This window comes from Oncorhynchus keta, chromosome 25, assembly GCF_023373465.1.
Source record: "Oncorhynchus keta strain PuntledgeMale-10-30-2019 chromosome 25, Oket_V2, whole genome shotgun sequence".
Lineage (NCBI taxonomy): Eukaryota > Metazoa > Chordata > Actinopteri > Salmoniformes > Salmonidae > Oncorhynchus > Oncorhynchus keta.
The window spans coordinates 47,565,220-47,584,389 of NC_068445.1; the positions used below are offsets into that span (position 1 = coordinate 47,565,220).

A 19,170-nucleotide genomic window follows, 5' to 3' on the forward strand; every position below is an offset into this window, starting at 1 on the left:
AATATAATATATGCCATTTAGCAGACGCTTTTATCCAAAGCGACTTACAGTCATGTGTGCATACATTCTACGTATGGGTGGTCCCGGGGATCGAACCCACTACCCTGGCGTTACAAGCGCCATGCTCTACCAACTGAGCTACAGAAGGACCACTAATATGTGGTAATATGTGTGTTATATTGTAATCTTGTTTAGTGGCCAGTAATGTGATTGAAAGTAGCCGTTGCCATATATCGTCGTCAGATGAGAGCTTGCTGCGCCAGGCACAGGCAGCCTGTCCTATGAAATAACAGCTTATATAGCAAGATTGATCACCCTGAACCGACACGGGTTGGAAAGCAAATGGAAACAACGATGAGTTTTTATGATGTTTATCATTAACTCTAAGATTATTAAATGTATTAAAGACATTTATTTTATATATTTTTTATTTCATTTAAAACTCTCAGGAAGTTGAACTCAAAACACCTGAAACTGGTAAATAAATACATGTCGTTTTAAATCTCTATTTTTCCTCGTTTTTTTTTTTTTTTTAATCTTTAAGATTTACTAGAGAGTAAAGGACAAAGGGGACAGCTTAAGTCGAGTTCAGAAGACTGAAACACAGACAACTCACAGCCTGACCGTGTACATATCCTGACAATGTATTTGACCTCGTAACACAGGAATTACTGTGTCATTGATTGACACTGTATAATAACTATGACCAATAAGCATCAACATGTTTATTTATAAATAAATACCGAGTACCAAGTATCAAATGCATATTTCATTCATTGTAAACATATTTAAGCATTAAAAATAAAACATAATCCAATAAGAATTCATTAAATGTTATAATATTTATAACTATTTATAATGGCTTATTTTTTTTTATATATTTTTTTGTACTTTGTATAAAGTGTAAATCTAAAACTAAATCTTTATTTCATGCTTCCCTTTTGTGTTCCGTCTCTGAAACATTCAGAACAAATAATACATATTAAAAATGAAGAATAAAGACAACTGAATTAAGTTAAAAGCTGTATTTTATTTCTAAATACGCTACAAAGCAAATGGCAAAAACAAAACATCTCTTTGACCTGTCGAATGTATGTTTGTCACCCCTGAGCGTTCCCATAACACACCGGACACGTCCAAAATGGACTGAAGGAAGGAAAGAAATGAAATATGGAACGTTTCATACACAGTGAATGATCTAAAATCTACCCGCATAGCTAAAATACTAAGTAAACAACATGTTATATATAAGCAATAAGTACATAAGTGAGAATCGTTTTCGTTCTTATTCGTCCGTTTTACACGTGAGTCATTTAGCAGACGCTCTCATCCAGAGACACTTACAGCTAAGACAATGCTGTTGTTTCATTTTTTTTTTTTTTTGGGGTCAAACTTTCTTCTCTGTGATTGGGTGTCTTTTCCTTTAAAGAAGTTCATCTCTGGCTGTTTTTTTTATTTTTTTAATTAAATGTCTTTGGTTACACGATTTACATGATTGTACTGTGGTCTTGTTTCACCGTCAGCAAAACTGCTCAATGATTGGCTAACTGCTGAGATGTTTCATATTTATACAAGAAGTGCAATCACACAACATGGATTTAAATTAAATAGTGAAGGACCGACATGAATTTAAGTTGTCATTTTTCTTGTATGCACCCTCCAGTGTAGGAGATTATAAAATAACAATAACAATGGAAAACAAAACATCAATTAAATGTAACAAATAAAATATAAAATTACAGCCACCCTGAAAGAGGCCGACTGGATGGTTTTGAAGTGGCAGACTGCATCAAAGCATTGGATAGATAAATGCCTCCACAGGAAGTGACATAGTTATGACATGACTATTCTGCTCTTTTTGTCCAACCCCACATGTCCACACTATCATACTGCTAAAGAATGTAGCAATGGGATCTATGGTTCCAACATTCTAAGTGGTATTCTAGTATAAACATCGGAACGTAGCGGCCTTATATCTGTATATCAGAACACCTTTTACTACATCCACATCAAGGCCTGATTTCCTGAAGAACTCCATTTTTTTTTTTCAAGTTAAACACTGGAATTAATAACAGAATACAACCGCCTTCAATAACCAGAACTGACACCTGAAAACTCTATTCATTTCAGCGGCCGTTTGCAGGGCTCCCTACTTTTTTTATTACCATTACAGTTGAGCATTGTTGCCTTTTATATGTCATCAAGTTACAAGATATATTACACATTATTTACCCTCTTTATCAACACAATAACAGACAAGAGCTGTACTATATTGTGTACATTAAATAATCCTGGCATTTCCCACGAAACAAAAAACACAGACCAGCATTGTGAAGAGGTTGCTTCCTTCACGACCTAAAGGCTCCCAGGTACGTGTGTTCTGTTGTGACACATTTTGTGTTCAGTGTAAAAGTGTAGAAAAAAAAAAAGATTGAGATTGTGTTCATGTTCATGTTTGGTTGGCACAGTCTATAACAAATGAGGTAGATAGATGTGTGATCATACAATATTCCCTTCTTTGGTATAACTATACAACATATGAAATATCCAGTGATCTTTTGAAATAAAAAAAAAACACATTTTCAAGTGGCTTTACAATAAAATCAATAGAAATTAAATATGTGAGGTATATTTTGAATCCACTCTGTGTATATATATATATATATATATATATATATATATATATATATATATATATATATATATATATATATATATATATATATATATATATATATATATATATATATATATATATAGAGAGAGAGAGAGAGAGAGAGAGAGAGAGAGAGAGAGAGAGAGAGACAGAGAGAGAGAGAGAGAGGTAAAGAGGTATCTGTCTGTCTGTGTTAGAAAATACTCTTAAAATGGGTTTCAAAATAGAAAGTGGTATAGATGAATGCAAGGTTACAGACCCAGATCTAAACATAAAAAAATACAAATAAAAATACAATTTGAAATTATATGTTTAACAGACTTAATAAAAAATCTATATCTTCATACTGTTTCCCATTTCCCTTCACAATAAAAAATACAGTATCTTATGACGCAAAGCAGAGAGAGAGAGAGAGAGGGGGGGAGGGAGGGACAGAGAGAGAGGGAGGAAGGGACAGAGGGAGGGAGGGAGGGAGGGACAAAGAGGGAGAGAGAGAGGGAGGGGGGGGACAAAGAGGGAGGGAGGGAGGGAGGGAGGGAGGGAGGGAGGGAGGGAGGGAGGGAGGGAGGGAGGGAGGGAGGGGGAGGGAGGGAGGGAGGGAAAGAGGGAGAGAGAGATGGAGGGAGGGAGGGACAAAGAGAGGGAGTGAGAAAGAGAGAGTGAGGGAGGGAGGGAGAAAGAAGGAGAGAGAGAGAGGGAGAGAGGGACAAAGAGGGAGAGAGAGAGATAGAGAGGGAGGGAGGGACAAAGAGAGGGAGTGAGAAAGAGAGAGAGTGAGAGAGAGGGACAAAGAGAGAGAGAGAGGGGGAGGGAGGGACAAAGAGAGGGAGGGAGAGAGAGGGAGGGAGAGAGAGAGGGAGGGAGGGACAAAGAGAGGGAGAGAGAGAGAGAGAGGGACAAAGAAAGTGAAATAGTGAGTATGGAGAAACTCTCCAATGTCAGACACAAGTGCACTTCAAAAGAAAGACGGGGTGCTAGATCACTAGATAAAGCCACTGTGTGATTGATGATTAGATCAGTGCTCCAACACCTATAGCCTCGTTCTGCTGTTCTACATTATGTGTTTAACCCACATATCTCCTTGTGCTGAGTAATATGTTGAACTGGTCTACAGATTGGGATCCCAGGACTCTATTTAACTAGAACCACCCACCAGGGGATAGTCCAGCAGGTATGTTTCCGTCTGATTGCAAAGATAACGCCTTCACCAGAAAACGTTGCTGGTAATAAATTATTCATACTATGTGTGAGCTTAAATCAATGTCGAATGTGTCGCAACATCATATTTAATCAGAGTCATCGTGCAATCTCTCTTCCGTGAGAAGGGTTCGTTAAGAGGCTCTGACCAGGACCGACAGTGTCGAACGCTCTAGGTTACTAGGCTATTTGGTTTTACCTCTTTACTGACGAAGGCATGTCTTGACGCTCTAGCTATTGTCCCACAGCATTAAACAATGTGTTGATATAGCGAGCGGCATCGATTGATCAGAGCGGAACCAGCTTCAATAGATAGATAATAGATAGATAGATAGATAGATAGATAGATAGATAGATAGATAGATAGATAGATAGATAGATAGATAGATAGATAGATAGATAGATAACATGATAAAAGAAAGAAAGAAGGAATTACGTTTCCCTGATTCTGTGAGATGTGCTTTGTCAGGATGTGCTTGTGATATACAGTATGTCCTTAGTTTGGTCATTTGGTTCCACTATTGTATCTGTGCTGTCTGTGTATGTTATAGTTTTTATTCTTTACTTTCTTTTCATTGGTTAATCTTGTTTTTCTTTGGTTATTAGCTTAAAGTAGCAATCTTCTCTGGTTTGTGATCAAAAACAAGAAGAAAACTAAAGATTTTCAGTGACAGTGAAATGGCCTCCCATGCCTAGCAGAGGCTTCAAACAAGCCATACTACAGATCAGGGTTGGGGTCAATTCCATTTCTATTCCAGCAAACTCAGGAAGTACACTGAATGCTAATTCTCTTTAATGCTTTTCAATTAGGAACATGTGGAATTAGAATTTTGGTTTATTTTCTGAATTGACGATTTTAAAATGGAATTGACCCCCAACCCTGCTACAGGTTAACAAGCATTTCTCTCTTTGGGTATGAGGTCAAGAATCCTCTCTTCTGTTGGAGGAGCTGCAGACAGACAGACAGACAGACAGACAGACAGACAGACAGACAGACAGACAGACAGACAGACAGACAGACAGACAGACAGACAGACAGACAGACAGACATGTCTCAGTCTCTCAGTGTTTTTGTCCCACAGTTCCTTGTGTCTAATGATGTGTCACCACGTATATCTTTACCTATATGTTTACACTACTCCAAACTGAGCAGCTGTTCTCAGGAAACACGACAAAGACAGCAGAATGTATCTGAATACACACAGGGTTCAGAGGTCCTCTACATACCATTCAGAGGTCAGAGTTCAGAGGTCAGAGTTCAGAGGAAGGAAAGAGAATAGAGCGAGAGAGAATTGTATTTTTCTACAGAAGTATTTTCTCAGTAAATAAAATGTTTTATTTTCATTCTTTCAACTTGAATAAGGGAGTTTGAGAAAAGGGAGGAGAAAGAGGAAGAGGAGGAGGAAAGGAAAAACCACCTTCAAAAACAATAGAAGTATTTTCTTCTGGTATCTCAGACCGCTTGTTGTCTTTGGGGAATGATGGGGGTGGGGGGTTAGGGGGTGGAGCTGTGGGTGGGTCTCAGCTCAGGGGGAGGAGTTTCCATGTCCGTGGACCGAGGATGAGGAGGAGGAAGAGGAGCAGGACGGTTGGATCTGTATGGAGGAGGAGTTCATCCCCGGACTGGTCTTTCCCTGAGAGAAGGTGTCATTCTGGTTCTGGACCCGGTGACCGCCCAGCATCGTAGGGAGGGAGGGCTTCCTGGCAAACAGAACACCTGGAGGGACGGAGAGAGGGAGGGAGGAGACCTCCTGTAATACCTTATGATCTGGGAACTGTACATGGTACAGACAACATCTTGGGAGTCATAATACCTTAATGATCTGTGAACTGTACATGGTACAGACCACATCCAGGCTGTATCACAACCGGCCGTGATTTGGAGTCCCATAGGGCGGAGCACAATTGGCCCAGGCGTCGTCCATGGGTTTGTTGAAGACCATCATTGTAAATAAGAATTTGTTCTTAACTGACTTGCCTTGTTAATTAAAAGTTACTTATACTCCTTATAGCTCTAACATGTGGAGAATGGCTAGATTCTGAAATAGTCATTTCTACATGAATTTATTCAACATCAAATATGAATATTTAATGTCTCAAACTACCTTATTCGATTTTGTTCATTTGGAACGATATACTTTACATCACATTTCCAGAGTGGGGCTCTCTGCTAATTCTGAAGTTATGATCAATTTTATGATCACTACAAACACAGCAAATGGTAAATGGTTTCAAAGGGAACTCCCTCTGCTCGTGACTTGCTGAACGATCCTAAAGGACAACTGTGATCAGTCACTGACCTACATGACTACTTATAAAATGTGTCGTATCATTAAACGTAGCAGAGAGCCCCACTCTGGAAATGTGACCTTTATAAACAGTATATTGTTCCAAACATTTTGTCTTAAAATAGTTGTTTTTGAGATATTCATATATCTTCATATTTATTCATATGTTGAATGAATTAATGTGACAAAATAAAATCTTCAGAGTCAAGACATGCTCCATATTTGAGAGCACATTATATGGAGTATAACCAAGATGTTGTCTGTATAATGCACAGTTCAGAGTTCACAGTTCACAGATCATAAGATCTTATAGGATGCATGTACAGGTCTAAACAGGGCCTAAAATGGACACTTTCATCATTATATATTTATTTTATTACTCCCACTACTACTAATGCTACTACTGATACTACTACTACTACTAATGCTACTACTGATACTACTACTACTACTAATGCTACTACTGATACTACTACTACTACTAATGCTACTACTGATACTACTACTACTACTAATGCTACTACTGATACTACTACTACTACTAATGCTACTACTGATACTACTACTACTACTAATGCTACTACTGATACTACTACTACTACTAATGCTACTACTGATACTACTACTACTACTAATGCTACTACTGATACTACTGCTACTACTAATGCTACTACTGATACTACTACTACTACTACTACTACTAATGCTACTACTGATACTACTACTACTACTAATGCTACTACTGATACTACTACTACTACTGATACTACTACTACTACTACTGATACTACTACTACTGATACTACTACTACTGATACTACTTCTACTACTCCTACGACTACTGCTACTACTAATACTACTGATACTACTACTACTACTCCTACTGATACTACTACTACTACTACTGATACTACTACTACTGATACTACTACTACTGATACTACTACTACTACTGATACTACTACTACAACTACTGATACTACTACTACTGATACTACTACCACTACTACTACTACTACTCCTACGACTACTACTACTACAAATGCTACTAGTAAGAGTAGTTTAATTGGTACTGTACATTTCTACATGTTCTTACAATCTATACAACCAGTTTTTCAGGGGGTAGATGAAAATAATAGCATTTAAAACTTACTGTAATGTCACAATTAGACAAAAACCATGATGACATATCAACTCACTAACTAACAAATAAAACATTGTCACACCTAAACAACCTGAATTGGACAACTGACACAGACACTCCAGTCTACCTCACTGAGCATAGTGTTTCAGACACTCCAGTCTACCTCACTGAGTATAGTGTTTCAGACACTCCAGTCTACCTCACTGAGCATAGTGTTTCAGATACTCCAGTCTACCTCACTGAGCATAGTGTTTCAGACACTCCTGTCTACCTCACTGAGCATAGTGTTTCAGACACTCCAGTCTACCTCACTGAGCATAGTGTTTCAGACACTCCAGTCTACCTCACTGAGCATAGTGTTTCAGACACTCCAGTCTACCTCACTGAGCATAGTGTTTCAGACACTCCAGTCTACCTCACTGAGCATAGCGTTTCAGACACTCCAGTCTACCTCACTGAGCATAGTGTTTCAGACACTCCAGTCTACCTCACTGAGCATAGTGTTTCAGACACTCCAGTCTACCTCACTGAGCATAGTGTTTCAGACACTCCTGTCTACCTCACTGAGCATAGTGTTTCAGACACTCCAGTCTACCTCACTGAGCATAGTGTTTCAGACACTCCAGTCTACCTCACTGAGCATAGTGTTTCAGACACTCCAGTCTACCTCACTGAGCATAGTGTTTCAGACACTCCAGTCTACCTCACTGAGCATAGTGTTTCAGACACTCCAGTCTACCTCACTGAGCATAGTGTTTCAGACACTCCAGTCTACCTCACTGAGCATAGCGTTTCAGACACTCCAGTCTACCTCACTGAGCATAACGTTTCAGACACTCCAGTCTACCTCACTGAGCATAGCGTTTCAGACACTCCAGTCTACCTCACTGAGCATAGTGTTTCAGACACTCCAGTCTACCTCACTGAACATAGTGTTTCAGACACTCCAGTCTACCTCACTGAGCATAGCGTTTCAGACACTCCTGTCTACCTCACTGAGCATAGTGTTTCAGACACTCCAGTCTACCTCACTGAACATAGTGTTTCAGACACTCCTGTCTACCTCACTGAGCATAGTGTTTCAGACACTCCTGTCTACCTCACTGAGCATAGTGTTTCAGACACTCCAGTCTACCTCACTGAACATAGTGTTTCAGACACTCCAGTCTACCTCACTGAGCATAGCGTTTCAGACACTCCTGTCTACCTCACTGAGCATAGTGTTTCAGACACTCCAGTCTACCTCACTGAGCATAGCGTTTCAGACACTCCAGTCTACCTCACTGAGCATAGTGTTTCAGACACTCCAGTCTACCTCACTGAACATAGTGTTTCAGACACTCCAGTCTACCTCACTGAGCATAGCGTTTCAGACACTCCTGTCTACCTCACTGAGCATAGTGTTTCAGACACTCCACTCTACCTCACTGAGCATAGCGTTTCAGACACTCCAGTCTACCTCACTGAGCATAGCGTTTCAGACACTCCAGTCTACCTCACTGAGCATAGCGTTTCAGACACTCCAGTCTACCTCACTGAGCATAGCGTTTCAGACACTCCAGTCTACCTCACTGAGCATAGTGTTTCAGACACTCCAGTCTACCTCACTGAGCATAGTGTTTCAGACACTCCAGTCTACCTCACTGAGCATAGCGTTTCAGACACTCCTGTCTACCTCACTGAGCATAGTGTTTCAGACACTCCACTCTACCTCACTGAGCATAGCGTTTCAGACACTCCAGTCTACCTCACTGAGCATAGCGTTTCAGACACTCCAGTCTACCTCACTGAGCATAGCGTTTCAGACAGACAGCTAGATAGATCTCAACTATATCTGATGTTAATGGATACTTCAACCTCACTGGAAGTTTTCCACCAGCAGGCTTATTGTTTACGCCTCGACATGAACTGTCTGGCCTACCTATCTTGAGGTAATTACCCCATCTGCTCGAAGGCAGAGGAGGAGGTGGTGAACAAGCGTGCAGGAGGTATGGAGGCTAAACCTGCCCGTGGCCTCTCTCCAAGGCACGTCTAAGACAATAAACCCCATCGATCTCCCATCCACAGCCTCAATTCTGAGATATTTAACTTTTTTTTAACTCTATTGGACTGCCACTTCATTACGATGGATTTTATAGCAAAGACATCAAATTGCGTGGAGGACTAAGCGCCAGGGTGCTGCTATAACTTATTGAATTTCCTGCCTGCAATTACATCAGCAAACGGCCCCTCTATTTACCTGTGTAGACAACTCCATCTATTTCTATTGACATGTTGATGCTGCTAATGCCGCTGGTAGACAGGTTCAATGGAGTCTCTTGTCTGTCATCTGTCAGGAGGCGAGAGAGAGAGGAAAACTCAATATCAGCATTTAGAAAGGGAATACAAGGAGCAGGAGAGGAGCGCTCGGGCAGGAGTATCGGCGATAACTCCTAGAGTGACAGGGTAAGGAGCAGTTTATTAAAAGAGTTCTGAGGGAAAAGGGGAACTGTCAAAAGATGTAGCAAACCATTTGTACGTGTCGGCTGTCGACCAACGGGTTATCTCCCTGAGGAGACGGTGACATCATCTCATAACACACGGGTAGCTACGCGTGAAAGAAAACAAAACAAAACAAGGCTTGCGACAATATTGTCAAGTTTAATTTCTGTAAAATATCATTCATGTGCAGATACACACTAAATATACTATATGATTTTAGAGTTTAGATCAAAACAGATATTACAGAGCATTTTTGCAGGCGTTCTCTGGCCTTGGCTGCCATATTTAATACAAGTTTTGATGTAATCTGTAAATGATGGTGTTTATATGTTGGGTTGCAGCTCAGCCAGACTGGTCGGGTCGGCCAGTGGAGGAATTAACCTGTGAAAGATTCTGACTCATTCTACCATTAAGCTTTCGGAGAAAAGCCCACCATTATAACTAATGCCTGAGAGGCAGTCATGTAGAGAGAGATGAAACCACACCTGAGCAGATAGGCCCCTCATTCTTCCTTTAGACTCTATTATTCAGTAATGTATGACTTATGTCTTGTCGTAAACACTGTCACGCTGAGAACCATCAACCAGAGTGGGCCGGTGCCCCCCCCCCCCCGGTTGTCATGGTAGCAGTATTTCTTCATGACATCGAAGATGTCCTCAGACATCACATTGCAGATGTTTTATGATGAACTGTGTGTTTTGTGTGTAATAGTGACTCACCTATAATATGGTGAAATGCTCTTACTTGATGTCGGCATACCACCGCTGTGCTGTACAGCTAAACCCCTAGTTATATAATAGTAGAGGACAAACAGTAACATTGACACGCCAATCACATGTTGGAGAAGAATAAATAGCCTGGGTTCTGAAGGAGAAGTTCTACAACTGTGATACACTCCGGGAACACAGAACGATACAATGTGTCAAAGATGTGGTGTTATTTTTGTGGCGGTAACACGACTGTAAATTGAGTTGGATTAGTTGGATATTAAACAGGATGTGATATAGAACCCACTGTAGATTGAGTTGGATATTAAACAGGATGTGATATAGAACCCACTGTAGATTGAGTTGGATATTAATCAGGATGTGATATAGAACCCACTGTAGATTGAGTTGGATATTAATCAGGATGTGATATAGAACCCACTGTAGATTGAGTTGGATATTAATCAGGATGTGTTATAGAACCCACTGTAGATTGAGTTGGATATTAAACAGGATGTGATATAGAACCCACTGTAGATTGAGTTGGATATTAATCAGGATGTGATATAGAACCCACTGTAGATTGAGTTGGATATTAATCAGGATGTGATATAGAACCCACTGTAGATTGAGTTGGATATTAATCAGGATGTGATATAGAACCCACTGTAGATTGAGTTGGATATTAATCAGGATGTGATATGGAACCCACTGTAGATTGAGTTGGATATTAAACAGGATGTGATATGGAACCCACTGTAGATTGAGTTGGATATTAAGCAGGATGTGATATAGAACCCACTGTAGATTGAGTTGGATATTAAACAGGATGTGATATGGAACCCACTGTAGATTGAGTTGGATATTAAACAGGATGTGATATGGAACCCACTGTAGATTGAGTTGGATATTAAACAGGATGTGATATGGAACCCACTGTAGATTGAGTTGGATATTAAACAGGATGTGATATGGAACCCACTGTAGATTGAGTTGGATATTAATCAGGATGTGATATGGAACCCACTGTAGATTGAGTTGGATATTAAGCAGGATGTGATATAGAACCCACTGTAGATTGAGTTGGATATTAAACAGGATGTGATATAGAACCCACTGTAGATTGAGTTGGATATTAAACAGGATGTGATATAGAACCCACTGTAGATTGAGTTGGATATTAATCAGGATGTGATATAGAACCCACTGTAGATTGAGTTGGATATTAAACAGGATGTGATATAGAACCCACTGTAGATTGAGTTGGATATTAAACAGGATGTGATATAGAACCCACTGTAGATTGAGTTGGATATTAAACAGGATGTGATATAGAACCCACTGTAGATTGAGTTGGATATTAAACAGGATGTGATATAGAACCCACTGTAGATTGAGTTGGATATTAAACAGGATGTGATATAGAACCCACTGTAGATTGAGTTGGATATTAAACAGGATGTGTTATAGAACCCACTGGAATACATAGTAAGGGAATTACAATCCTTTTTTTTCTCCGAATGCTTCTCTGTGGGTTTTTGAAATGATTAATGTGTGTGTCACAGTTATACATCATAATTGCATTAATATTACAACATTATAAGTGCATAACAATGAATAAACATGTGTATTCACATTAGTAACTGTGGATGTGTCTGAAATTACACCCTGTTCCAGGGTTCCCCGATCATTTCTGATCTAAAAAGAGAGAGAGCAAAACTGTCATCAAGGCAAAGGGTGGCTACTTTGAAGAATCTAATATATATTTTGATTTGTTTAGTACTTTTTTGGTTACTACATGATTCCATATGTGTTATTTCATAGTTTTGATGTATTCACTATTATTCTACAATGTAGAAAATAGTACAAATAAAGAAAACCCCTTGAATGAGTAGGTGTGTTCAAACTTTTGACTGGTACTGTATATATATATAATTTTTGTCATTGGACATAAAAGCCTGTAAAATCACCAGGAAATCAACATGATTTCACAGCCAGAAGAGGACTGGCCACCCCACATATGCTCTCTCTAATTCTCTCTTTCTTTCTCTCTCTCGGAGGACCTGAGCCCTAGGACCATGCCCCAGGACTACCTGACATGATGACTCCTTGCTGTCCCCAGTCCATCTGACCGTGCTGCTGCTCCAGTTTCAACTGTTCTGCCTTATTATTATACGACCATGCTGGTCATTTATGAACATTTGAACATCTTGGCCATGTTCTGTTATAATCTCCACCCGGCACAGCCAGAAGAGGACTGGCCACCCCACATTGCCTGGTTCCTCTCTAGGTTTCTTCCTCGGTTTTGGCCTTTCTAGGGAGTTTTTCCTAGCCACTGTGCTTCTACACCTGCATTGTTTGCTGGTTGGGGTTTTTAGGCTGGGTTTCTGTACAGCACTTTGAGATATCAGCATGATGTACGAAGGGCTATATAAATACATTTGATTTGATTTGATGATTTTAAGTCAGACAAATCTGTTCTGAAGTATCTCCACGTTTAAATAGAGAGGCATATGTGATCGTATCCCAATGTAATCAAGGTTTGAAATGATTCTGTTTTTGTTAAATACTTCAGAAAGTATTCCATAACCTATTGCATATCTTGTTAAGGCCTGAATTGGGGAAAATTGATTAAATCAACCAACAAAAACATTCCTCACCCATCTACACACAATAGCCAAAAAATGACAAAGTGAAAACGTGTTTTTAGAAACGTTTTGCAAAAGTATTCAAAATTAAATACAAAAATATTTAATTTGTTATTTTTTATTTTTTATTTTTTTAGGATCCCCATTGGCTGTTGCAAAAGCAGTGGCTACTCTTCCTGGGGTTCAACACAGAACATGAAACATAAAACAGAATGACATAATACAGAACATTAATAGACATGAACAGCTCAAGGACAGAACTACATATAAAAAAAATGTAAAGGCACACAGTCTACATATCAATACATACACACACACTATCTAGGTCAGATTGGAGAGAGGCGTTGTGCTGCGAGGTGTTGCTTTATCTGTTTTTATAAAACCAGGTTTGCTGTTTATTTGAGCAATATGAGATGGAAAGAAGTTCCATGCAATTAGGGCTCTATATAATACTGTACACTTTCTTGAATTTGTTCTGGATTTGGGGACTGTGAAAAGACCCCTGGTGGCTTGTCTGGAGGGATAAGTGTGTGTGTCAGAGCTGTGTGTAAGTTGACTATGCAAACAATTTAGGATTTTCAACACATTGATGTTTCTTCTAAAATGTTTAAATAATGCAGTCAGTCTCTCCTCAACTCTTAGCCAAGAGAGACTGGCATGCATAGTATTTATATCAGCCCTCTGATTACAATTAAGAGCAAAACGTGCCTCTCTGTTCTGGGCCAGCTGCAGCTTAACTCGGTCTTTCCTTGCAGCACTGGACCACACGACTGGACAATAATCAAGATTAGACCAAACTAGAGCCTGCAGGACTTGCTTTTTGGAGTGTGGTGTCAAAAAAGCAGAACATCTCTAATACGGACAGACGTCTCCCCATCTTTACAACCATTGACCATGACAGTTTACAATCTAAGGTAACGCCATGTCATTTAATCTCCTCAACTTGTTCAACAGCCACACCATTCATTACCAGATTCAACTGAGGTCTAGAACTGAAGGAATGATTTGTACCAAATACAATGCTCTTAGTTTTAGAGATGTTCAGGGCCATTTTATTACTGGCCACCCATTCCAAAACAGACTGCAACTCTTTGTTAAGGGTTTCAGTGACTTCATTAGCTGTGGTTGTTGATGCGTATATGGTTGAATCATCGGTATACACGGACACACATGCTTTGTTTAATGCCAGTGGCAGGTCACTGGTAAAAATAGAAAAGAGTAGAGGGCCTAGAGAGCTGCTCTGTGGTACACCACACTTTACATGTTTGACATTAGAGAAGCTTCCATTAACGAAAACCGTTTGAGTTCTATTAAATAGATAGCTCTGAGACCACAATATGGCAGAGGTTGAAAAGCCATAACACATACATTTTTTCAACAACAGGTTAGGGTCAATAATATTAAAGGCTGCACTGAAATCTAACAGTACAGCTCGCACAATCTTCTTATTATCGATTTCTTTCAACCAGTCACCAGTCAGATGTGTCAGTGCAGTACATGTTGAGTGCCCTTCTCTATAAGCATGCTGAAAGTCTGTTGTTAATTTGTTTACAGAGAAATAGCATTGTATTTGGTCAGACACAAACTTTTAGGTCTGCTGTTAGAACCAGTACAGACCACTTTAGCTCTCTTGGGTAGTGGAATTACTTTGGCTTCCCTCCAGGCCTGAGCACAAAGACTTTCCTCTAGGCTCAGATTAAAGATATGACAGGTATGAGTGGCTATAGAGTCCTCAGAATACCTACATAAGTATTCACACCCCTGAATCAACACACGTTAGAATCACCTTTGGCAGTGATTACAGCTGTGAGTCTTTCTGGGTAAGTCTAAGAGCTTTGCACACCTGGATTGTACAATATTTGCCCGTTATTCTTTCTTAAATTATTCAATCTCCGTCAAGTTGGTTGTTGATCATTGCTAGACAGCCATTTTCAAGTCTTGCCATAGATTTTCAAGCTGATTTAAGTCAAAACTGTAACTAGGCCACTCAGGAACATTCAATGTCATCTTGGTAAGCAACTCCAGTGTATATTTGTGCTTGTGTTTGAGGTTATTGTCCTGCTGAAAGGTACATTTGTCTCCCAGTGTCTGGTGGAAAGCCGACTGAATCAGGTTTTCCTCAAGAATGTTGCCTGTGCTTAACTCTATTACGTTTCTTTTTATCCTAAAAAACATCCTAGTCCTTGCCAATGACAAGCATACCCATAACATGATGCAGCCACCACCATGCTTGAAAATATGAAGAGTGGTACTCAGTGATGTGTTGTGTTGGATTTGCCCCAAACATAACACTTTCTACTCAGGACTTATCGTTCATTTCTTTGAAACATTTTTTGCAGTTTTACTTTAGTGTCTTATTGCAGAAATGCATGTTTTGGAATATTATTATTCTGTACAGGCTTCCTTTTCACTCTGTCATTTAGGTAAGTATTGTGCGGTAACTACAATGTTGTTGATCCATCCTCAGTTTTCTATCAAAGCTATTAAAACTCTGTAACTGTTTTAAAGTCACCATTGGCCTCGTGGTGAAATCCCTGAGTGGTTTCCTTCCTCTCCGGCAACTGAGTTAGGAAGGACGCTTGTGTCTTTGTAGTGACTTGGTGTGTTGATACACCATCCAAAGAGTAATTAATAACTTCACCCTTTTTCAAAGTGATATTCAATGTCTGCTTTATTTTTTATTTTTACCCATCTATTAATAGGTGCCCTTCTTTGTGAGGCATTGAAACGTCCCTGGTCTTTGTGATTGAATCTGGGCTGTAAATTCACTGCTCGACTGAGGGACCTTACAGATAATTGAATGTGTGGGGTTCAGAGATGACGAAGTCATTTAAAAGTAATGTTAAAACACTATTATTGCAGACAGAGTGAATCCATGCAACTTGCAGTATTATATGACTTTATAAGCACATTGTTCCTGCTTGCCAAAACAATGGGGTTAAATACATATGGACTCAAGACCTTTAAGCTTTTCATTTTTGTATTCAGTTCTAAACATCTCTAAAAACATCATTCCACATTGACATTTTGGGGTATTGTGTTTAGGCCAGTGACACAATTTAATCACAATTTAATAATTTTGTAAAAAATTCAGGGTGTAAAATGTGGGAAAAAACGTAATGGTGTGTGAATACTTTCTGAAGGCACGGTATCTGTTTGGGGTTCCTGCAGTGTTATTATTAATATTTTATAACTCTTTTCCGACCCCCTGACCATTCCCTCAAGGAACAATCATCTCCCAGTTTAATGTAATTGAGAGCCCTGTCCTGTTCCCTACAGCTAGAGACAGGTCAGCTGATTGTAATTGGGAGCCCTGTCCTGTTCCCTACAGCTAGAGACAGGTCAGCTGATTGTAATTGGGAGCCCTGTCCTGTTCCCTACAGCTAGAGACAGGTCAGCTGATTGTAATTGAGAGCCCTGTCCTGTTCCCTATAGCTAGAGACAGGTCAGCTGATTGTAATTGAGAGCCCTGTCCTGTTCCCTATAGCTAGAGACAGGTCAGCTGATTGTAATTGAGAGCCCTGTCCTGTTCCCTATAGCTAGAGACAGGTCAGCTGATTGTAATTGAGAGCCCTGTCCTGTTCCCTATAGCTAGAGACAGGTCAGCTGATTGTAATTGAGAGCCCTGTCCTGTTCCCTATAGCTAGAGACAGGTCAGCTGATTGTAATTGAGAGCCCTGTCCTGTTCCCTATAGCTAGAGACAGGTCAGCTGATTGTAATTGGGAGCCCTGTCCTGTTCCCTACAGCTAGAGACAGGTCAGCTGATTGTAATTGAGAGCCCTGTCCTGTTCCCTATAGCTAGAGACAGGTCAGCTGATTGTAATTGAGAGCCCTGTCCTGTTCCCTATAGCTAGAGACAGGTCAGCTGATTGTAATTGAGAGCCCTGTCCTGTTCCCTATAGCTAGAGACAGGTCAGCTGATTGTAATTGAGAGCCCTGTCCTGTTCCCTATAGCTAGAGACAGGTCAGTTTAATGTAATTGAGAGCCCTGTCCTGTTCCCTATAGCTAGAGACAGGTCAGCTGATTGTAATTGAGAGCCCTGTCCTGTTCCCTATAGCTAGAGACAGGTCAGCTGATTGTAATTGAGAGCCCTGTCCTGTTCCCTATAGCTAGAGACAGGTCAGCTGATTGTAATTGAGAGCCCTGTCCTGTTCCCTACAGCTAGAGACAGGTCAGCTGATTGTAATTGAGAGCCCTGTCCTGTTCCCTATAGCTAGAGACAGGTCAGCTGATTGTAATTGAGAGCCCTGTCCTGTTCCCTACAGCTAGAGACAGGTCAGCTGATTGTAATTGAGAGCCCTGTCCTGTTCCCTATAGCTAGAGACAGGTCAGCTGATTGTAATTGAGAGCCCTGTCCTGTTCCCTACAGCTAGAGACAGGTCAGCTGATTGTAATTGAGAGCCCTGTCCTGTTCCCTACAGCTAGAGACAGGTCAGCTGATTGTAATTGGGAGCCCTGTCCTGTTCCCTACAGCTAGAGACAGGTCAGCTGATTGTAATTGAGAGCCCTGTCCTGTTCCCTACAGCTAGAGACAGGTCAGCTGATTGTAATTGGGAGCCCTGTCCTGTTCCCTACAGCTAGAGACAGGTCAGCTGATTGTAATTGAGAGCCCTGTCCTGTTCCCTATAGCTAGAGACAGGTCAGCTGATTGTAATTGAGAGCCCTGTCCTGTTCCCTATAGCTAGAGACAGGTCAGTTTAATGTAATTGAGAGCCCTGTCCTGTTCCCTATAGCTAGAGACAGGTCAGCTGATTGTAATTGAGAGCCCTGTCCTGTTCCCTATAGCTAGAGACAGGTCAGCTGATTGTAATTGAGAGCCCTGTCCTGTTCCCTATAGCTAGAGACAGGTCAGCTGATTGTAATTGAGAGCCCTGTCCTGTTCCCTATAGCTAGAGGCAGGTCAGCTGATTGTAATTGAGAGCCCTGTCCTGTTCCCTATAGCTAGAGACAGGTCAGTTTAATGTAATTGAGAGCCCTGTCCTGTTCCCTATAGCTAGAGACAGGTCAGTTGATTGTAATTGAGAGCCCTGTCCTGTTCCCTATAGCTAGAGACAGGTCAGCTGATTGTAATTGAGAGCCCTGTCCTGTTCCCTATAGCTAGAGACAGGTCAGCTGATTGTAATTGAGAGCCCTGTCCTGTTCCCTATAGCTAGAGACAGGTCAGCTGATTGTAATTGAGAGCCCTGTCCTGTTCCCTATAGCTAGAGACAGGTCAGCTGATTGTAATTGAGAGCCCTGTCCTGTTCCCTATAGCTAGAGACAGGTCAGTTTAATGTAATTGAGAGCCCTGTCCTGTTCCCTATAGCTAGAGACAGGTCAGCTGATTGTAATTGAGAGCCCTGTCCTGTTCCCTATAGCTAGAGACAGGTCAGTTTAATGTAATTGAGAGCCCTGTCCTGTTCCCTATAGCTAGAGACAGGTCAGCTGATTGTAATTGAGAGCCCTGTCCTGTTCCCTATAGCTAGAGACAGGTCAGCTGATTGTAATTGAGAGCCCTGTCCTGTTCCCTATAGCTAGAGACAGGTCAGCTGATTGTAATTGAGAGCCCTGTCCTGTTCCCTATAGCTAGAGACAGGTCAGCTGATTGTAATTGAGAGCCCTGTCCTGTTCCCTATAGCTAGAGACAGGTCAGCTGATTGTAATTGAGAGCCCTGTCCTGTTCCCTATAGCTGGAGACAGGTCAGCTGATTGTAATTGAGAGCCCTGTCCTGTTCCCTATAGCTAGAGACAGGTCAGTTTAATGTAATTGAGAGCCCTGTCCTGTTCCCTATAGCTAGAGACAGGTCAGCTGATTGTAATTGAGAGCCCTGTCCTGTTCCCTATAGCTAGAGACAGGTCAGCTGATTGTAATTGAGAGCCCTGTCCTGTTCCCTATAGCTGGAGACAGGTCAGCTGATTGTAATTGAGAGCCCTGTCCTGTTCCCTATAGCTAGAGACAGGTCAGCTGATTGTAATTGAGAGCCCTGTCCTGTTCCCTATAGCTAGAGACAGGTCAGCTGATTGTAATTGAGAGCCCTGTCCTGTTCCCTATAGCTAGAGGCAGGTCA

The 19,170-nt window shown here is 40.8% G+C and overlaps 1 protein-coding gene and 1 long non-coding RNA gene across 3 annotated transcripts in view; both read right to left on the reverse strand.

The window, feature by feature from the left end:
• Window positions 1-3,262: 3,262 nt before the first annotated feature.
• LOC118358594 (AT-rich interactive domain-containing protein 3A-like) overlaps window positions 3,263-19,170 on the reverse strand; it is a 308,610-nt gene continuing 292,702 nt past the window's right edge. For both annotated transcript variants that reach the window (XM_052479750.1, XM_052479749.1), the window contains 2 exons: window positions 9,525-9,614; window positions 3,263-5,570 (listed from right to left, as the gene is read on the reverse strand). In XM_052479750.1, coding sequence (XP_052335710.1) covers window positions 5,380-5,570; window positions 9,525-9,614 — 281 coding nt within the window. In that variant the 3' untranslated portion in view covers window positions 3,263-5,379. The remainder of the gene's footprint in view (window positions 5,571-9,524; window positions 9,615-19,170) is intronic.
• Window positions 7,570-8,085, reverse strand: LOC127911863 (uncharacterized). The gene is made up of 3 exons (XR_008079678.1): window positions 7,845-8,085; window positions 7,737-7,808; window positions 7,570-7,700 (listed from the first exon to the last, which is right to left on the reverse strand). It is a non-coding gene; the product is annotated as an uncharacterized LOC127911863 (long non-coding RNA).